The sequence below is a fragment of the Dipodomys merriami genome, unplaced genomic scaffold (genome assembly GCF_024711535.1).
Source record: "Dipodomys merriami isolate MVZ:Mamm:240054 unplaced genomic scaffold, mDipMer1.0.p SCAF_6, whole genome shotgun sequence".
NCBI classification, from domain to species: Eukaryota; Metazoa; Chordata; class Mammalia; order Rodentia; family Heteromyidae; genus Dipodomys; species Dipodomys merriami.
Window position 1 is genome coordinate 65,464,128 of NW_027206179.1, and position 22,586 is coordinate 65,486,713.

At 43.0% G+C, this 22,586-nt stretch overlaps 1 protein-coding gene across 3 annotated transcripts in view; it reads left to right on the forward strand.

Annotated features, from left to right (window-relative positions):
- Window positions 1-22,586, forward strand: part of Flt1 (fms related receptor tyrosine kinase 1) — a 187,255-nt gene that overhangs the window by 128,651 nt on the left and 36,018 nt on the right. For all 3 annotated transcript variants that reach the window (XM_070003052.1, XM_070003054.1, XM_070003055.1), the window contains exons 16-18: window positions 9,797-9,903; window positions 14,556-14,688; window positions 19,889-19,993. In XM_070003052.1, coding sequence (XP_069859153.1) covers window positions 9,797-9,903; window positions 14,556-14,688; window positions 19,889-19,993 — 345 coding nt within the window. The remainder of the gene's footprint in view (window positions 1-9,796; window positions 9,904-14,555; window positions 14,689-19,888; window positions 19,994-22,586) is intronic.

The following is a 22,586-nucleotide window of genomic DNA, read 5'->3' on the forward strand; positions in this document are numbered from 1 at the left end:
TTTTATATTATAAACATTTGTTTAAACTTGTTACAGTTTGAAGTAAATTTCCAAAATGTATGCTCCACAATAATCATTAAAATGCTTGCCATGTTAAAAAAAGTTATAGTTTGAAGAGAAAACAGATCACGTGAGTCAGCAGTCATGAAAATACATCTGAAATCCTGTGCCATATGTAAGAGAAGCATAAACAAATGGAGCCATTTACCTGGATAGACAAATAGAATAATCATGAGACAGAGACAGAAACAGAGAATATTAAGCCCAGAAGGGATACAACACGACTGTTTTCTTCAAATAATTGAGGAGGATTCTCATAGAGGTGACACAACACACATGATATCTGAAGGAAGGGAAATGGCCGTAAGATTTCCCAGAGATAGGGTTCAGCCCCACAGAAGATATCATTTAGTATAGGAAGAATATTTGCCACTGAGACTTAGGAGAGGTCACATGTACAAGTTGTCTGCAATATCTTGAACAGAGGTGCTCTGGGCTCACCAGGTAAGTTCAATCCTGGGCTGTCCATAACAGGTGAATGTAGTTATCAACTACTGAGTAATTCTAGACTTAGATTCCTGCTGAAGAGCCTAAATCATCATTTAGAGCACTCTGGTCCTCTAGCTTTAGGTCTGATTTCCTGTTAGATGCATGTGATCTCTTCACACCACCCTATCTTGTCAAATTGAGTTTGGGAAATGAAACCAGGCACCCGAGTTGTATCTGTAACTATGTTTAACAGATTTAAAGAGTCTCAGGAATGTGCCAGGAAGGAAACTGTCTGCTCTTTTTATTTCCTTTGAAAAAGGATTCTTATACTCATAGATAAAACAATGTGTTATTTTTATATCTGCAAAGGATGAATGGACTGTGGAGTCAAAGTAGCTTCTTTAAATAATCACAGGTCTTGTTTGGTTTGGATGGGGCCTGAGTACACGTGCAGCCCTCAAAGGGGAAGCTCCAGTATGGAGACCAACAGTAAAAATGTGAGCATCCAGAATCATTTTGAACTGAAAACAGTGCTCTGCATTCAATGCACTGTGATGGTGCAAGTGGGGCACATTTTCATCCAAGGATTTGATGATGAGTTTCACTTAATGGTTGCAAATAATAAACCACACCAGGGGCTGGGAAGGTGGCTCAGTGGTAGAGCGTTTGCCTTGCATGCCTGAGGCCCTGGGTTCAATTCCTCAATACCACATAAGCAGAAAAACTGGAAGTGGCGCTGTGGCTCAAGTGGTAGAGCACTAGCCTTAAGCTGAAGAGCTGAGGGATAGCGCCCAGGCCCAGAGTTCAGGCCCCATGACCGACAATAATAATAATAATAATAATAATAATAATAATAATAATAATAATAATAATAATAATAACAATAGCAACCATACCATCTGCAAGGCCTTTCTTATAACAGATTTGGGCCTTACTAGTTCATCATTCATTATTTACACAGGAGGGCACAAATTTTAAGAGCAAATGCCATTGTGAACATGCATTGAGAATAACAGGTAGATGACAAAGATATAGAATACCTTCCTCAGGACCCAGTAGTCTCAATACTTATGGCCATGGTGGGAATTGCAGTCTGTGCCACAACAACTGCACACTACTGCTTATTTGAGATAAGAATCATTCAATAGAAAGCATACACTATGTTCTCTAATAAACATTTCAAGAGTCAAGAAAAAAAAGAAAGCTCAAAATCAAACCGCCCTGAGTCTCTAGCTTTTACAATTTGATTACCTTTAGCCAGCTTTCAATTCTCAGTTCTTTTATGACCCTCCTCTGACCCCTACCTGGACTCCACCTGAGCACTTTCTTCTTGAATTCTACCTCCACATTCACTCCCATATCTCTCCTGGCATTGAGAATGGGTGTGATAAACAAATTCACATGAGTATGGTGCGGTTGATGCTGTTCTCTCATGGGTATTGGCAAACCTCAAAAATGTCTCTCCTTTGGATATAACTGCTCAAAACTGAGGGATTTCCTGCTTACTACCTCCACACATGGGATCGAGGCTCAGGGATATGTACATCTTATTTCAACTCCAGACAATGACAAAAATTTTCCCTTAAGCAAGAATCCAAAAAATGGTGCCAGAATACAGTTAGGGATTGAACTCTTTGTAGATAGTTCTCAAAACAAAACAACAAAAAAGGCAGTTTTGAGCTAAGATACAGCTCAGTGGTAAAATGCTTGCCTAGCAAACTCAAAGCTCTAGGTTTTATCTCCAACACCAAAAAAGCACACACACACACACACACACACACACACACACACACACACACACACACGAAAACCGAAAACCCATCCTAATTCCTCTCTGCTGTGAATCAGCATATAGTATCACAGAAGTGTTCATTTCTGTGAAGGCCTGGATCTATGTAATTACATCGTATAACTACTAAACATGCAGTATACTGTTTGAAGCCTGCACTGTCTTGTTGGTTTATTTTTGACACAATCCTATTCTGTGCAAAGCAAAACAACTTGTCAAGATCATACAACTAAGGTCATACTTTCTAGTGGCAGAGCTGAGAATTGGAAACATGGTTAGCCAAGGTACTCTACTGTCCAAGTCCAAGGCAGCATAACATAGTGGTGAAGAAGGTGCTTGTGCTGGGCTCTGGTGGCTCACACCTGTAATCCTAACTACTCAGGAGGCTGAGATCCCAGGATCATAGTTCAAAGCTAGCCCAGGCAAGAAAGTCTACAGGCTCTTATCTCCAATTAACCAGCAAAAAGCTGGAAATGAAGATGTAGTTCAAGTGGTAGATACCTGGCACCAAAAATAAATACATAAATAAATAATGATAATAATCCTTTCAGGGCTGTAGGAAGGATTGACAGAGTTGAAACAGAGTTCTCTACTATTAGCAAACATTGGGTTTAACCATATGACATACGAAGTTCCATTTCAACCCAACTATGTCACATACTTTGCCTAAACTGAAGGAAGGTCACACACATAGTGATCCAAACAACAGAACCCTTGCTTGACTTAAGATTACCTTATTTTAATAACGTTGTGCTCCAGAAATACTGTGACACATAGCAAATCTAAATATCTTTACCTAAAATTACTCTTACAAACAAACTTCAACTATAATCTGAATTCAGTATTTCATAAGTTACTGTCCTTAAGAGGGGGCTCATGTTGGTGTACATAGATGTCTAAGCAGTCAGAAAGGTCTGCAGGCCAAGTTTGTACTTCAGCAAACTGTAGTGAAAACACATCATAACTGGGACCTGGGATTTAGACATAAGAAGAAATGATACTGCTTGATTCGCCTAAGTTGGTCAGGAACCCCAAGAATTAGGGCTAGGTGTGGCTGATTCATATTCTTCTCATCCCTACATAGTTTTTATTGAGAATTTCTGGGTTGTCAATGGTAGACATGGAAAATGAAGTTTTGTTCCTATATTGAGTTACCAGAAATTACAATAACAACAGAACCAGAGGACACCTACAACCATCACGTTATGCCAGGCAACTTTCTCAGGGAAAGTAGGAGCTCAGGTACTGGCAAAAAAAAAAAAAAAGCAAAGTACTTGTGTCAATCTGAATTGTTTTAGGCAGAAAATAATTGTGATACATACAACATAATTGGATGTGGGGGGGGGAAAAAAACCACTATCCTTCCCTTGAGATCTAAAATGTAATTTTCAAAAAAAAAGTGGGGGGAGGGGAAAAAGAAGTAAAAGAAGCAGCCTTCAAATAGCTTATAGCAGATGTATACATTTTACCTGCGACACTTTTCTCTCTACTACTTAAAGATGAGGAAACTGAGGCATGATGCTCTTGTTCTTGTCTATGTGACCCAACTATTCTCTGAGTCACATAATGGCTTCTTGCCAATTCCTAATAGATTCGGTGCTTAGTCTGAGTTAAGGCAGGCTTTGGGCCAAGGTGTTCATTTGATCATTCATTCATTTGCTTTCTTTTTTTTTTTTTTTGCTACTCCCCTTCCTTCCTTCCTTCCTTCCTTCCTTCCTTCCTTCCTTCCTTCCTTCCTTCCTTCCTTCCTTCCTTCCTTCCTTCCTTCCCTTCTTCCTTCCCTCCGTTTTGGCAGTACTTGGGATTGAACTCAGGGCTTTGTATTTGATAGGAAAGTACTCTACTGACTTGATCCATGGCACATCACAGTTCTTTTTGATTTACTTTATTTTTCAGCTAAGATCTCATACATTTTTGTCCTGGCCAGCCTTGGACTTCAATCCTCCTACCTCTGCTTGCTGAGTAGCTAGAATTTCAGGGATATTTCACCATGCCTAGCTCATTTTTAAGATAGAATCTTTCTAATCTTTTTTGCTTGGGCTGGGCTTATATAGAAATCCTCCCATCTCTGCCTTCAAAATAGCTGGAATTAAAGGCATATTCCATCATGTCTAGTTTATTATTTTAAGATTGAATCTTTCTATGTAATCTTTTTGCTTGGGCTGACCACAAATTGAAATCTTCCTCTCTCTGCCTCCAAAATAGCTGAAATTATAGGCCACTATACCCACTTGTCTTGATATTTCTCTTCTTGGGAAACTGTTATAGCTAATGAACTGAGTTATTAGCTCTGTTGCCTACAATTCTAGCAGTCTGATGCCATAAGAATGCCACGTGCCAGAGCTGGTGTGAGCTACCAGACCATCTGACCCAGGCTGTATATACAGAGAGCCATTACCATCAGAAAGTCTCAGGACACTGTATAGTTGTAGAGACTTTGAATACCCTCTGTCTACCCGATGTGGCACCTGCCCTTTCTATTCCAAGAGGGATAAAGTCTAGGAGGGGAACTGATGTGGAATATTCTATTCTACGGCGGCAGTAATCAAAGGCACAATTATCATACACTCCTCAAATTGCCCACATTCTTGTCAGAATCATAAATAAAAATAGCTTGTCCTATATCCTCCTACTGCCCCTTTGCACACACTGTGTAGGAATGATGTCCCTGAGAACCCGCACTCACTCCTAATTATTGTCAAGTCCCACCTATGTTTCCACTGGCCTTCTTTTCCTTGCCACATGCAGCTATGCTCTCGCATAGACTGAGCTCTTCAGCTCTCAACCAGCGAGGCCAAGCTGGGTTTAAGCCAATGAATGGCCGTCTGACTACTGAGTAGACACCTGAGATCTTGCTTAAATTAGTCTCCTCAAAGAAAAGGTGGAGATGAAGCCATCAAATGAGAGAAGAGTATACATGCATTGTAAAAATGTGATTATTTTTCATTAAGTAATGATGAATGTTAACATTAAATAGATCTTTCCTGCCCAAGACACATTCATCTGGGGGGACTTTTTTTCATGAAGTTACTCCTTCCATGTGGAAGTGTTTGCACCCAAACACATTCCCTCTGAAAGGAATGTTGCTTGAGTAAGGACTGTGGAATTAGACTTTGGGGTCAGTTTCCTGCCCCACAAAATGCAGGGAGAAAGTTCCCACAATCAGAGGGGCTTCCTGCAGCACATTCCATGGGGAAAGTACATGTAGAGGGTCCACACAGGCAGTAGTATGTATCAAGATGCTATCAGCATCTGTGACAGCCAGAGGTCACTGAGCTGTGTCTTGGGCAGGTCACACAGCAGCATTCACCATCAACCTGCAGAAGAAATCCAAACGCCTATGATCTCAAGCTTACACTCAGCCCACATTGAGGATGCATAGCGAAAGAGGAGGTGACCATACTTTGGAAGTTACTCTCAATCTCAGCAAAAGTTGTGCTCAGTCTCAACCCCAAAACTGACAGACAGCAAGTGGAGCCAAGTCCACAAATTGACTCAGTGACTGTATTCAGGGTGTCTTCTATGTGCCAGGCATTCTATATTCTCCTAAACACTGGCAATGTGGCAAGAGCCAAAGATCCTTGGTCCTGTACTCTGCTGCTGTACAGAACATATACATCATATATACTCACATATACATAATCATACATACACAATCATACATGCCCACTACCATCTTATCAAGTACTACTGTGCACCAGCCTCTAGAACAGATCTGAGACTTAGGTGGTAGGCTATGTTTAATGAGCTAACATGCAAGAACAGGGATTTGACCCTGTATTCTTTGAAAGCCTCATGAGACTCTTTGGAGATAAGCGAAACAAAACTTATCCATTCATTCACTCATCCTGAGGAATGAGGTAAGAGGAACAGGATCTGGCCAGCAGATGAAATTGAAGCGATAGCCAAGGCTGGGTATAAATAACCTAGGAAGAGTGGGGGGGGGGAATATAACAGTAGGAGAGGGCTTGCCTAGTATGTGTAAAGTTATAAAATCCATCTCTGGCACTGCAAAAATAAACGAACAAACAAACAAATAATAAAATAGAAAATACTAGGGCTGAGATGTGTAACTCATGTGGTAGAGTGCCTGACCAGCTAGCATGAGGCTCTGAGGTCATGTCCCATTACCTTCAAAAAATAAAACTAATAGGGAGGACAAGAGGGGGAGACAGAAAAGGGACAAAGGGTGAACAAATACAGTAGTACTCAGTAGACACTATGTTGAAAATAAACTAAGCAACTTGTGGGTGGGAACAGGAGGGTAAAACTGTGAGAGAATGAAGGAAGGGTTGGCATGGTTCAAAAAGAAAAATACTCATTACCTGTTTTATGTAACTGTAACCCCTCTGTTCATCACCTCTACAATAACAATAAAATATTTAAAAAATAAAATAATAAATAAAATATCTAATCAGATGCTGGTAGCTTACACCTATAATCCTAGCTACTCAGGAAGCTGAGATCTAAGGATTGCAGTTCAAAGCCAACCTGGGCAGGAATGAGCAGGAAAGTTTTGAGATGCTTATCACCAATTAACCACCAAAAAATCCAGAAGTGAAGCTAAGGCTCAAATGGTAGAGCACTAGCCTTGAGCCAAAGGCCTAGGTTCTGAGTTCAAGTCCCAAGTCTAGCACAAAGAGAAAAAAAGAAAAGGAAAGGAAAGATCTGAGGATTTACTTAATGTTTTTGTGATGGTGCAGACAGAACACTGCCTGAAGTATGCTAAGCACATGGCTCACCACTGAGCAACCCACCCAGCCTGGCACTAGCAAGTGCTAGAATCCAGACAAAAGAACACCAGGACTGGATCTGTGACCTGACAAGACCAGTCTGTGGCTTCTGTGATAGTGTTAGCCTCAAGCAAAAAAGCTAAGGATAATATCCAGGCCCTGAGTTCAAGCCCCAGTATCCACACACGCACACACGTACATGCGCAACTCAAACACACACAAACAAATAAAAATGCAAACTAAAGAGCATCCTGCTGCAGGAATGGAGGAGGTAGAGGCAGTGAAGTTTGAGGAGGAGGCTACAGCAGCTGTCCAGTAGGCAGTGATAGTGGAGGAGGAGAAGTGGTAACAGTTTCCTAAGATGTGAAAGTGGCATGGGCAAGACTCTGATGGACTGGATGAGAAAGGACATGTCCTTTTCCCCTTCAAACTGAAGACACTTTATGGCAGGGAACATGGCCAATCAGAAGTGGTTAATGGAGTACTTATAAAGGCCCAGATGATAAAAAGAGGAGGAGGAAGTGGTGTGCTCTGAGATGCATGGTGATTAAGCAAACTGAGTCAAATTATCTGAGTTTATATCGCAGGCCCACCACTTGCAGACTATGTGACTGAGCAAGAGTCTTAATCACTCTATGTCTCAATTTCCTCACTCATAAAATGGTCATTATCCAGCTCATAGATCAAGGTGAACACATACATGCCCATCCTTATCAGAGTGCCAGAATAGCAAGCACTCAGTGAGTACCATTGCTGTTATCCACAGTTTTCCAATGTGTCCATTTGCAGTGATGCAAGACAGGGGACCCTCACGGTCTCTGACCGCCTGTAGCATTTATTTTAGCATGCAATCTCATTCAGATGCTCCAAACCCTCTATGCTGTGGGACCTGTCTTACTGCAATGGCCCTCATGGACTGTTCCCATGACCTACAATGTCAACCTCTGCCTCTGTCTCTGCAGATCCTGGCCTTGCACTCTTGTTTGGGTTTTTCCATTCAAGGAAGGTGCTCAGCAACTTAAGCCACATTTCCACTTCCGGTTAACTGGAGATAAGAGTCTCAGGGACTCTCCTGCCCAGGCTAGCTTGGAACCACAATCCTCAGATCTCAGCCTCTTGAGTACATAGGATTGCAGGCATGAAACAGTACCCAGCTCCTCTGAAGCTTTTTAAAAAGTGAATTGATTTGTTAGGGGCTTTTTAAAAGTAGCAACTCCTGGCTGGGAAGGTGGCTCAGTGGTAGAGTGCTTGCCTTGCATGCATAAGGCCCTGGGTTCGATTCCTCAGTACCACATAAACAGAAAAAGCTGGAAGTGGTGCTGTGGCTCAAGTGGTAGAGTGCTAGCCTTGAGCTGAAGAGCTGAGGGACAGTGCCCAGGCCCAGAGTTCAGACACCACAACCAACACACACACACACACACACACACACACACACACACACACACACACACACACACACACACACACACACACACACACACAAAGTAGCAACTCCTCTTACTCCATCCAGTCCCTGCCTTCCTTGCCTGAGGCAGGATTTAGCACCTGTATGCTGAATTGAAACAAAGAACTTAGAAGACAAAATCCTCACCTAGGGAACTGCTATACATTGCCACCTACCTACTCATAGGGTGGTCATGGGAACACAGTCATTGTTCAACACCTCATCATCACGCGTAAGAAAATATCTCTTGGCTTCCCTTAGTGTAAACCTCTGTCTTGTTTTAATGGAAAAGGGTGAGGACATTGCTTACAATTCCAGGGGAACTGTCCCCTGGAATCAGTGCCCTCCCTTGGGGCATTTCTTTACAAATTCCAGAGTCACTTTCTGGAGACATGATTTGAATACTTTGGGTCTTTTCTTTTTGGTCTTGAGTAGCACTGTTTGGCTTTAGAGCTTTGTAATCCCAAGGAGGATCTAGCCCAACAGTCCTTGTGTCTTCTTTCAGCCCGCCCAGCCAGCTGCTGACAAAGTCAGGCGTAGCTAAGCCTGCCAGGAGCAGGACTGTGGGTGGGTTGGAGTGGCTGTCCCAAAAGGAGCAAAGCAGGCTATTGTGACAGTCCTTGAGTTTTATTTTTATTTTTAAAATCTACTTTGAAGAACTTTGTGAGTCCCAGAGGATCTCTTTTATGTCATTTTTTTTTCTTTTTCTTTAGAATTTCCTCTAAAACCCATTAGGGAGATTTAACATATTCCAGATTTAGCACTTGAAGGAGCTTTTGTTCCTGCCTTAATTTTGTCACATTTTTAATTTCTCCTTTGATTTTTTTCTTTAATTAGCTATCTCTGGGATTGCAAAGTTTGCAAACTCAAGAGCAGAATTTCTGGAAAGTCTTTCATGTGTGAGTTCATTTTAGTACTACTATGTTCCTTGTCATACCATAAGCCTTAAAAGGTAAGTCTATCCCAGAGACTCATTCTGAGCCAGGAAATGGCCTTCACCGGGGTAAACCACTTAAGAATATTGGTCTCTTTTCTAAAACACAGACAGCCTGAATGTTTCTGAGCATTTCTTCTTTTCTGATTTGGTTTGGTTTGCATTTGTTGTTGGTGGTGGTGGTGGTGGTGGTTTGGTTTGGTTTGGTTTTGGTGTTTGGCTTTTTGAGTCATGGTTTCATTACATACATCAGGCTGGTCTCAAATTCACTCTGTAACTCAAGCTATCCTCAAACCATGGTCTCAGTCTCAGTGTGTCTCAAGTGCTGGGTTCACAAGCGTTCACTGCCACACCTAGCTTGGAAGATTTCTTTGTAAGCCGCCATCTTGGTGATTGTCTTTCTCCAGGAACCTCAGACAAGTCTAATTTGGAGCTGATCACTCTAACGTGTACCTGTGTGGCGGCCACCCTCTTCTGGCTCCTGCTGACTTTGTTTATCCGAAAACTGAAAAGGGTAAGAACATTATGCTCTCTGTTTTTAAACTATTCTAATCTGTCCGCTCTGCCATTTATAGTGAGCACTGTACCTGAACCCTGATACAGAATCTTTAAAATTAAATTGAGCATGGGTCCTGTGAAGTCTTCTTTGTCTTCACTCTCTATAATACAAGGAAAGGACAACAAAAACCCACCTCTTCCTGGGCTCTGGAATATTATGGACATATAAGTAAGGAACGTATCTTTTATTGTGTGTCCATAATATATTGAGTATGTATTGTTCTGCATAGTCTGGGCCCTACTGTAACACTGTGGGATCTACAGTTTGGTATGCAACGTGACTTGCTTCACCACAACCCAATGGGAAGAGTAAAATCCATTCATTTATTCATTCATTTATTCATGCCTGAAATATTTACTCTTTACCTATTCAGTGCAGAGTGCCAGTCCTGGTGACAGTGATAGGTAAGTGCCACTGGGTACAGTCTGGGAGGAGACTGACTTGTGACAAACCACATTATCCAGTGTCAGACTAACATGTCACATTCCCTGAAAGACTTGGCTGACCCAAAGCTGTGTCAGAGAGGAAGTCTGGCAAAGGAGGGAAGAAGAGGCATTGCAGAGGGAACAGAATGTCTGTGGCTGGGGCAGGCGAGGGAATACACTGAGAATGAGACACCACCAGGATCAATAAAGCCGCCGTGGGAAGAACAAGGGGCAGCAGCTAGGGGGTGAGGCTGCCAAGGTAAGGTCGGGATCAGACTGCAAAACCTGGCCAGGCTGGGCCTTGGCAAGAAGAGTCTATATTCTGAAAGCATTAAGGAAGGAGGGATATTAAGTAATATGTGTCTGGAGAGATTACCTGGGCTGCTGTGAGAAGAATGGACCAGGAAAGGAAGAGTAAATAGAGACACCTAAGAGAAGGCTTATAGGAAGTAGTCCAAGTAAGAAGTGATGGTAGATAGCCAGGCACCAGTGGCCCACACCTGTAATCCTAGCTACTCCAGAAGCTGAGATCTAGGATCATGGTTCAAAGGCATGCTCCCCCCAGGCACTCCCTATAGTAAATGTGTCACAACAGCCTTTTGCCTGATGGAATAGTTGGTTTTGAGACGTGATAGAGCCATTACTTTTCAGAAGAAACTTTTTTTTTCTTTTTGTTGGTCATGGGGCTTGAACTCTGGGCCTGGCCACTGAGCCTGAGCTCTTCAGCTCAAGACTAGCACTCTACCACTTGAGCCACAGCACCATTTCCAGTTTTCTGAGTGGTTTATTGGGAATAAGAGTCTCACAGACTTTCCTGCCCAGGATGGCTTTGAACTGCAATCCTCAGATCTCAGCCTCCTGAGTAGCTATGCTTGCAGGCATGAGCCACCAGCGCCTGGCAAGGAAACAAAATTTTTATGTAATAATTTTTTTTCAGGTCTTTTTGGTTAGTTTTGTTTATTTTGTGCCAGTTCTGGGACTTGGGTTCAGGGCATGAGCTCTGCACCTTAGGTTTCTTGCTCAAGGAGCTCTAACACCTGAGCCACACTTCCACCTTAGGATTTCTGGTAAATGGAGATAAAAGTCTTTTGGACTTTCCTGCCCAGTCAGGCTTTGAATCATGATCCTCATTTCTCAGCCTCCTGAGTGAGCCACTGGGAACAGCCATGTAATGATTTTTTAAAAGAAAACACTTTATCTGGGAAAATATAAAAGCAAGACTTGCCGAACCTGTAGAGGATATACAAAGCCAAGCGTGGGGCAGACGTTGAAAGTTGTAGCTGGTAGGAAAATAGAAAATCACGGTCCATCCTGCGTCTCCCTACACTGCCACAGTCCACACTCCTGATTGGGAAAGAGCCTGGAGGAGCAAAATCAACAAGGACTGAGAGGGAAGGCAAAACAATTGGAGGCAAGAGGAGCAAGGAATCCAAAAATACTTCTACGTGGTTTCACTGCAAAGGAAATTCCTTATTTGATATGGAGTGTATATATTTTCCTCTTTTATCCCTGCCATGTGCCAGTGTTAGAATGAGCACTTTTTGATGTTTGCTATAAACCAGGTCCCAGTCTAACAGCTTTATGTGGATTATTTCATTTCATAGTCACAACCACCCCAGGAGATAAGTACCTTACTATCACTCCTTTACAGATAAGGAAAACAGTGTCAGAGGGGGTCAGCCACTTGCCCCGGGTTATGTGGCTGCTCAGAAGTCCAGCAATGACTCAAATCCAGGCAGTTGGCCTCTATGCCAAGAGCCTAGAAAATGTTCAACGCTCATGTCAATGGCAAGAATAAATATTTGTCAACATTTTGCCGAAGCCCTGACTTAAGCTGGGTGTGGTATCTCTCCTAATGAGAAAACTACACAATCCCATTGATGCTACATGGGAGATACTTCCACACACCACCTCCACCACCACCACCACCACCACCACCGCTACCCTGGACCTGTTCCCTAACCTCTGTCAATATTACTGCCACCATCCGTGCCAACATCCTGAATGAACTCAAGGTTCATTCTAGGTTTCATGCTAGGTTTCAGCTATCCTGTGCTCTTTGAGGGTTGGAGACTTTTCTTACAATCTTGGACCATTCTAGAATTGAAACATTTAGTCATAAAAGTGATCAGTGGTGCACACCTGTAATCCTAGCTATTCTAGGGGCTGAGATCTGAGGATTTCAGTTTGTAGCATGAAAACCCATGAGGCTCTTGTCTCCAATTAAGCTCAGGACCAGTGTGCCCCAGCTCTTAATCCAAGCCCAAGTTTCACGCACATGCATGCATGTGCAACACACACACACACACACACACACACACACACACACACACACACACAACTATTCCAGTTTCTTGAACACCCAGCAGCTGGTAGAAGAAGTTATACTCTTCTGCAGGCTGACAGGCTGGCTGGTCCCTAATAGTCTAACACCAATGGTAGATGCAGTTCATGATGAATGAGTTTCCTATCGTTCATTTCCATCCTTGATGAAGCCAGTCAAGCCTTTCTGTCTTAGGCTATTTGTTACACATTTCAGTGATAATTTTTGTGAGAAGGACGATTATAAGTGATGGATGAGGTGAGCTGTGGCAGTCTGTAACGGGGTGAGTAAGAGCTGAAGCATGTGGCAATGAGAAATGGCATGTATGGAAAGGCTGTCTTCCCCACTCCAGCTCTGAGCCTGGTGAGGGAAAAAGTCCCAAAGGAGGGCCCCAACTTCATTGAAATCACCTCAGGGATGTTCACTTCTAGGCAAGAATCCTTTCTGTTGCTCAAGAGTCTGCCTTCAGAAATGTAGGCACGGATGCTGTAAATTCGTCCACTAATAGGAAATGAACTCATTGAAATGGATCTGCCAATAAATGCAAATCTAATTATCTATGCTGTGACTAAAAGAGTATTTTCTGGGCTTGATTTGTGTTACCAAAAAAACAAGCACTTCAAGGCACATCCCTATCTTATTCACTTGATATCTTACCAATGGTCTAATAGATGCAGAATGTCCTGGGAATGTCTTAAGTCCCGTTTTACTCCTTAGCCTTTGGAATGATCAACTTCCATTTCTTAGAAAAAACAGTTCTGAGAATAGGATAAGCTTTATGCTCATCTCACTAATGGAGTCAATAGCCTTTCGAGGAAGGGAAATGTAACTAAGAGGTCTGTCCTTGAGTGTTGCTTGTATTTCATAAGGGCCCTTGGGTTTACTTTGCCCCATCTGGCCTTTATTATTTGATTTGATTTCATTTATTTTTGTGTGTGTTCCAGTACTGAGGCTTGAACTCATGGCCCCACATTCTCACTTGTCTTTTTCACTCAAGGCTTTTAACCTACCACCTGAGCCACACCACTTCTAGCTTTTTGCTTGTTAATTGGAGATAAGGGTCTCATGGATTTTTCTTGCTGAGGCTTGCTTCAACTCACAATCTCAGATCTCAGTTCCTAAGTAGCTAGAATTACAGATGTGAGCCACTGGCACCCAGTGTCTTGCCTTGATTACAAACGTAGAAAAGCCACAGTGTCCCCCACTGGCTGGCTGCCCATCTGTATTGTACAGAATGCCATGGAAAGCTATTTTTAGCCACTGTTTGGAATTTTCCTGAAATACTTTACATATACAAGGTCACTGGAGAATTTGAGAGTACACTTATTTAATATGGGATGTGAAAGCCAGTACTAGTAGAAATGTTGTGTGAGAAAAGAAAGTTGTATCATAGAAACTGCACACCCAAGGATATGTGTGTGTGTGTGTGTGTGTGTGTGTGTGTGTGTGTGTGTGTGTGTGTGTGTGTGTGTAGGGGCACTCTCTGTACCTGACACACATTTGCAACCAAATGACCCCAGGGAGCAGCAGGTGTTAGTACTATTTTATTTTATTTTTGTGTCAGTACTGGGTCTAGAACTCAGATCCTGGATAGTGTCTCTTAGCTTTTTCACTCAAGGCTAGTGCTCTACATGAGTCAGAGCTCCAATATCCTGTGTTTTGGTGGATAAGTGGACATAAGAGTCTCACAGACTTTCCTGCCCAGGCTGGCTTTGGATGGCAATCCTCAGAGCTCAACTTCTTGAGTAGCTAGGATTATAGGCATGAGCCATCAGTGCCCAGCTACCAAGTACTGTTTTAAATTGGATATCTGAGGTTTGTTTTCTTTGTGGTGACTTTGAGGTCTCTTCTCCTTTCAGTCTTCTTCTGAGGTAAAGACTGACTACCTGTCGATCATCATGGACCCCGATGAAGTTCCCCTGGATGAGCAGTGCGAGCGGCTCCCTTATGATGCCAGCAAGTGGGAGTTTGCTCGGGAGCGACTGAAACTAGGTAATGCGTCTCCTCCCCAGACCCCCAAATCCTTCAAAGCACCTACTGTGTACAAACCACTGTGCTTTGATGGATACAAAAGGAAACCCTGTCTGAAATTCTCCCCTCCAGCATGCCCATAAACTAGGAGGGCCAGGCACACAGCAGTAAAGAATTCTCAGGAAATGGGAGCCAACAGGACAAAGCAATAAGAGAGCACCTGCGGCTCATCCAGAGATGAGTACCAGAGTAAGTACCAGAGATGGTACTTACCATCTCTGAGCAGCAGCCATTCAGGCACCTGGGAATGCAAATGTGCTTGGCGTTTAAAAGATTAGTCTGGAGACTGATGTTAAAAAAAAAAAAGTTTTTTTTTTAAGTAGATAAATAGAGGGGAAAAGGGAGAGAGATAGAGGCTCGCCAGGCCCTCTTGAATAATGGAAGTTAGACATGTGAGAACCAACACATAATTCATCCTGGTAAGGAGCAAGTGAAATCAGACATTTGGTATAAGAATTAGTACTCATCAAGGCTGTGGATCAGAAACCCATCTACGCAAATCCACAAATGACATCCCCCGAGCATGCTGGTGTTGGAACTGCCCAGACCAAGTGGAAAGCCTTAGGGGATTGCTCCAGTTTCTCTGCTGAAGAGCAGAGACTTGTTTTCCAGGTAGGGCGGATGCTGTAAACAGCAGGCAAATATGCTTTGTCTTGGTTTACCCTCCGTTCCCCCCCTTCCCTCCCCCTCAGACGTCACAGTGCACACCCATCTCCAACCCTAAAATCCACTCCTACCCAACAGATTTGCATTGTGGCCTCGGAAAGTTTTCCACTCACTCCTGTATATGCCAGAGTCATTAGTGCTCAGAACTAGGAAAACAGATTGTGAATCCAGGGATCCTAGAGTTGGTCGCTGTTGGTGTAAAAAACAGGCTGTTCCCAGTCCCCTGGCTCAACCTCTCTCCCTGCACGCAAACCATACTGGAGTGAGAACAGAAAGAAAGGAGAAAATGATTTTCCTTGTTTTTTCTCTTGGGGTCTTGAAAAGATTCTGCTTACACTGAGAAAGGACAGCACCTGGAGCAGATTCTGTTTGCCTTGGAGAAAAAGATTGGGAGTTAGCTCAAAGCTGGAGAGACAGGAGAAAGCCAGCAATGGCTGCAAACCATTGAGGCATGAGGAGCAAACAACTAAATTTAGAGAAGTTCAGGGCAGGTGGCACACTGCATGAGTTCCTGCTGCTGCAAGTCTGAATTAGGTGGCAATGTGCCCAGCCCCGCGGTGACCTTGGCAGGGAACACAGGTCATTTTCCCCACTCAGGAGCCATTCTCAGGCCACACTGCTTTCCAAGGTTATCAGTCACAATCAGACAGAACACCTGAAGATTCCTTCCTCGTACGACCAGCACATGCAAGGAGATTGTTCCTCCTTCTCTTGGGGCTCAGTGAGCCCCTTTTTTCACAGAAGCCCCTTTCAGTAGATTCTCCTTGTTAAGATATTCTCTACCATTCCTTTCCCTTGCCTGAGTAGCCATGTGCTATGATGTGGTCAGTGTCTACAATGTCAAATCCGAACTGTTAAATCCTTTGATGCCTGGTGTGGCAGCAAGATCTAGATCTGCTTGCTCATCCATCTGATGGACATGGCTCAAGAGGTCAATGGCCCAAAGTGACTTGAAGTCATCATTGGCAAGGGAAAGTCATCAAGATTATAGTGAGATGGATGGAGAGAAAAGGCCCATTTGATGGGTAGCGTTACACTGGGTTGTAACATTAGAGCAGGGGTGATTTCCAGCGTGTTTACTTGTGTTCATTGTGATTCCAGGCCCTGGGGAAGGAAGTCAGAGATTAAGAGTACCTAATAGATGGATAGTGGGAGCCTGGGCCAGAGGTGTTGCTACCACTGAAATTCCTGAACTCCAGGAACAAAATATCACCTCCCTTTCCATGATTCTTCACCAACCCTGGGAGAGAAGTTAGTTTCTATAAATTAATACCAGAAGTTGGGATAATCTCTGACATTGCATGTTCTGTTGTACAATGATTTAAAAAGGAGAATTACCTAATATGGAAAACCAGAGTTTGGAATTTGGCAAGTCCATGGTGCCTGGGCTAGTGCTGTGTCTTGTGAAATCAGCATCCTTAATCGTCAGAGGGGCCCAGTTCATACTGCTCTGAGCTGTCCCCAGAGTGGCCAGCGATCTTGGCCATTCCAGGACATTCCTGGAGGAGATTCTAGTATTGTTGCATTGCATGACAATGACCTAACACATTTCTGAGTGAGTTAGTGACATTCCTTCCAGGCAACACGAGAGAGACTTTCAAGGGAAAAGATCAGGATGGGATGAGGTCAAATCCAGTGCGACTATGCTCCCTGAAACTGGAGCCATGGGCCTGCAGAAGGATTCTAACACGCCAAATGATTAAAAGCCTCTAATTGCTTCTTGCTGTTTTATGAGGCAGCAGTTGGCTTCCAAGAGAGGACTAAGAGAAGCCAATGAGAACCAGTGTATTCGCTGTGATAGAAGCAGAGCCCCCAAACACTTGTTAAAACAAAGTGTGTTGTGACGGCTGAGAAGGGAATGTGTGGGGGTGGAAATTCTGGAAAGGGGAGGTGTCTGTGTGCCCTGAAGAAGCCAGAGACTTAGGAGTGTATAGAGACTTTTCCTGATAATTCTCAAGCACGGGATCTTCTTACATTAGATGGAGAGGGGTACGGCAAAAAGAAAATGATGTGCTTTCTTTCTCTCTTTTTTTCTTTCTTTTTTCTGCTTCTCTTTCTTCCTTTTCTTTGTTTTTTCTTCCTTTCTTTTTCTTTCTTCCTCCCTCCCTCTCTTTCCTTCCTTCCTTTCTTTTCCTCCCTCCCTCCCCCTCTTTCTCTCTCACTTTCTTCCTTCCTTCCTTCCTTCCTTCCTTCCTTCCTTTCTTCCTTCCTTCCTTCCTTTCTTTCTTTCTTTCTTTCTTTCTTTCTTTCTTTCTTTCTTTCTTTCTTTCTTTCTTTCTTTCTTTCTTTCTTTCTTTCTTTCACTGTGTCAATACTACTGCTTGAACTCTGGGTCAGGGCACTATCTCTTAGCTTTTTCCCTAAAAACTAGGACTCTAGAATGACAGCTCTCTTCAAGCTTTTTGATGTTTTAGTTGGAGATGAGTCTCATGGATTTTCTACGAGTGCTGGCTTGGAACCATAATCCTCAGATCTCAGGTTCTGAGTAATAAACAATTATAGGCATGAGCCACTAATGCCCGGCATTTTTTTCTCTAAAAGCAGAAAATAAGCCTCAAACCAAAATGCACAACTTTTTCCAATCTTGAGAAAGTCCTTTCCAGAGCTCCCCCACCCCAATTTCCATGTGCAGCAACTATAGGGACTACTGGATGCCTTTTAATCTTAACTTAGGAACCCCCATTCTGGTCTATTTGGAGGATAATTTTACATGAACGTTTATGCTCTGGGAGAAATAGGGTTTAGTAATACCATAAGTACATGTCTGACCAGAGAAAAAATATGTCATCTCTCCAGTGTTCCCCTTCTGAAGCACAACGTGTCCCAGTGACAGCCACACAGAGAGGCTTACAATTACACAGTACTGGAATTCCCCATGTCCTAACTGGATGCCTGAGTTGGTAGCAGACGAAGATACTAAGCAGAGGCTTAACTGAGTAGTTGTGCCTACAAGCATGAAAGATGAGGAAGCAGGCCTGCTTCATTACAAACTAACAATAACCATAAAAATGTATACATCCTTGGGGGGAAGGGCTTAGGGCATGAGGAAGGAAGAGAGGAAGGAAGGCTGAAGGTGCAGTTATCAAGCAGGCTGAGAAAGAGGACTGAGTTGGAGAAAAAAGGGTTGTGTTAACTGAACAGTCTGTCAGGATTTACTTTGTATTGCTGCTTATACCCACCCCACTCCCAAAGAACACATACAAAAAAAAAAGAGGGAGAGAGACTTTCTTGGCTTAATATTCTTATAGCATATTATATTTATAGCATATTAGGCTGTTTTTTGTTTATTTGTTTGAGGTGGGTCTGGTCGTGGGGCCTGAACTCTGGGCCTGGGTGCTGTCCCTCAGCTCTTCAGCTCAAGGCTAGCACTCTACCACTTGAGCCACAGTACCACTTCCGGCTTTTTTCTTTTTACTTATGTGGTGCTGAGGAATCGAACCCAGGGCCTCAGGCATGCAAGGCAAGCGCTCTACCACTGAGTGCTTTTTTTTTATAGATCTGTTTTTTATAGATCTGTTTATCTGTGTGTTTCCTCATTGGGCAAAAGAAAATCCCCTGACATAAAAGTAGTTAAAGTATTCTCTAAAGAGCATCAATCATCCTTCAGGCCCCTCTATTGGCATTGTTTGGTATCCCAACAATTCCTAGATACTGCTCTCCATTCTATTCTATCCAGGAGCCCTGTTGTATACCAGGCATGGGGAGAGGACAGGGGTGATTCAGTATCTTTGTCTCTCTGAGTCAAGGTGGCGTATTCAAGGGTGGAGAAAGAAACATACGAAGAGCTATTGTAGTATAACCTAATGGGTACCACAAAGGAAATCCTGCTTTGTTATTACATTTGGCAACTACCTCTGTGGGGTTACAACGAATTACACTCATGGTAAGAAGGAGCATGTAGTAAAAAAAACCAAGAGATGTGATGATGATCTAACCATAGGGAATAAATATTCTGCCTGGCAAGGAGGTTTGAGAAATGACTTAGTATTTACGTGTTTAGATTATGAAGCATATTATAGCTCAGAGCAGTAAACATCATTCTCCATGTCTCCTTACCCCACCCCCTTTTTAAAAAAAAAAACTGAAAACCAAACAAAAGGAATGACCTTAAGATGCCAAGCAAAGGGGCTAACGTGAAACACCGAAAAGTCTTCTTGGACAATGTCATGAAACAATGAGTGTACCTAGCCAGGGCAGTCATGCCTTCCTTCTGGAAGGATTCTATGTCAAGGAAACTGGTCATTTACCTTCCTGCAATGCTCAAGGGATCTACCCAAGATCTAAAGAATGCCAGGCCTCAGAGGCAGAGGAAAGAGAGGAAGAGACCCTAGAAATTTGTCCCTTATTATGTCTCCTTTGAGTTCAGTTCATTGCTGGGCCCATTCAAAGCAAAAAGCCTCACATAACACATAGGAAAAGGCATTTCCTTCCTGAAAAATACAAAAACTCACTCAGCCGGCTTGGCTTACAAACCAAGGTCTCCTTTTCATTGTAGGCAAATCCCTTGGAAGAGGGGCTTTTGGGAAAGTGGTTCAAGCATCTGCATTTGGCATTAAGAAATCACCCACTTGCCGGACTGTGGCTGTGAAAATGCTAAAAGGTACGTTGTCACCAGCTTTCTGTTGATGGGTCACTGTTTTGCATTCCCTAATTGTACATGCACATTAAATGTAGCTATTTCTGCTTCAGCCACATCGCTTTCATCCACTACTGGGAACCCCCTTGCTCCAAGACTTTTATATTAGGCCTATACTCATTCCAAAGAAAGCTTGTCAATGGAACAATCCAGAACTGTCTATGGGAAAATGATCTCTGTCACCTGAAGATCTCTCTTTTCTTGTGTCTCAAAGTAGACCTCCAGGGACTCAATGCTCATTGTGATCATAAGTTCAAAAATGTTGGCATGGGGCTGGGAAGGTGGCTCAGTGGTAGAGTGCTTGCCTTGCACTCATGAGGCCCTGGGTTCGATTCCTCAGCACCACATAAGCAGAAAAAGCTGGAAGTGGTGCTGTGGCTCAAGTGGTAGAGCACTAGCCTTGAGCTGAAGAGCTGAGGGACAGTGCCCAGGCCCAGAGTTCAGGCACCATGACTGGCAAAAAAAAAAAAAAATGTTGGCATGATCCAGTATGACACTGTAATGGAAACTTAGTTGCTACACGTCATAAATCGCACAGCTTAGCCTGGTCTTGCCCTAACTATAAAACAAAACTAGAAAGCTAGAACAACTTAGTTGCTCAGACCTTTTATTTTCTAACCATAAAACATATCCTCTTTGGAAATTAAACATATAGATCATCCTCTTCCTAATGTTGAAAGAAGCTACCACTTTGGAAAGTACTGGAAGGCCAAGCCAAATCATGCCATGATTTATGACTATCACTAGCACCAAAGATGAAACTCAGTGAAAAATGTATAAACTAAATATCTCAGAGTCATGTGTCCTTTAAAGCATTTGGGATGAAAATTTTGTTGCTTCAATCTTTAGATTCCAAAATTAAAAAGAAATAGGCTCTAAAAACTCAAATTAAAGAACCAGGGGCCCATGGCTCATCCCTGTAATCCTAGCCACTCAAGAGGCTGAGATCTGAGGACAGAGGTTTAAAGCCAGCCCAAGCAGGAAAGTCCTGAGACTCTTATCTCCAAATATCCACCAGAAAACTGGAAGTAGAGCTGTAGCTCAAATTGGTGTAGTGCTACCCTTGGGCACAAAAGCTTTGGGACAGTGCCTGTGCCCTGAGATCAAGCCCCACAACAACAACAAAACACACACACACACACACACACACACACACACACACACACACACACACACACATACAAAAGAATAGAACCAGGCACTAGTGGCTCAGACCTGTAATCCTAGCTACTCAGGAGACTGAAATCTGAGGATAGCGATTCAAAGCCATCCTAGGTAGACAAAAAAAGACTCTCATCTCCAATAAACCAGCAAAAAGCCAGAATTGGAGGTGTTGCTCAAGTGGTAGAGTTACAGCTTTGAAAGAAAAGCCAAGTCAGGCACCTGTGGCCCATGCCTGTAATCCTAGCTATTGAGAATGCTGAGGTCTGAGGATCATGGTTCAAAGCCAGCCTAGGCAGGAAAGTCCCTGAGACTCTCATCTCCAATCAACTATTCAAAAAAAGCCAAATGTGGATTTGTGGCTCAAGTGGTAGAGTGCTAGCCTTGAGCAAAAGAAGCTCAGGGACAGAGCCCAGCCCCTGAGTTCAAGTGCTGGGAAAGAAAGAAGGGAAGGAAGGAATGGAGGGAGGGAAAGTAAGAGAGAAAGAAAGGAAGGAAGGAAGGAAGGAAAGAGAGAAAGAAAGAGGGAGGGAAGAAGGGAAGAAGGGAAGAAGGAAAGAAAGAAAGAAAGAAAGAAAGAAAGAAAGAAAGAAAGAAAGAAAGAAAGAAAGAAAGAAAGAAAGAAAGAAAGGAAAGAAAGAAGGAAGGAAGGAAGAAAGGAAGGAAGGAAGAAAGAAAGGAAGGAAGAGAAGAAAGGAAGGAAGGAAGAGAAGAAAGGAGGGAGGGAAAAGAGAGGAAGGAAAGAAGGAAGAGAAAGAAAGAAAGAAGAGAGATAGAGAGAAGAAAGGAGGGAGGGAAGAGGTAGGAAGAAGGAAGAGAAAGAAAGAAAAAAGAGAGAGGGAGGGAAGAAGGGAGGGAGGGAAGAGGGAGGAAGGAAGGAAGGAAAGAAGGAAGAGAAAAAAAGGAAGGAAGGAAGGAAGGAAGGAAGGAAGGAAAGAAGGAAGGAAAGAAGGAAGGAAGGAAGAAGGCAGGCCAAGCAAAAGTTAAAGACCCTGAGTTCAAGCACAGGGGAAGGAAGGACTCTTAAAGAGCAGTGTTTAGCTTTTCAAAGATTCCAAGATGATGCTAGGATACTTTGAGGCCAGTCAATTGGTACCCAGTGAAGTAGGTACTCAGAGCAGACTCTAAGAAAAGTGACCCTGGGTTTTGGGACATTTTCCAAGTTCTCACTTTTCTCCACCATTGTACTGTTACTTCAGAAGCCCTATGTAAACACATGTGCTACTTCAAAAGCTGTCCTCGACAGAGGAACCCTGATAAAACTCTAAAAAGGAGACTGCACACAATGAGTTGAAAACTCAGTAAAGAGAAAGTCCAGCAGCACCGTGGGATAGCTATAATTTACAACCATTTTTAAATGTATATTATTAAAACAAAATAACAGTGGCTCATGCCT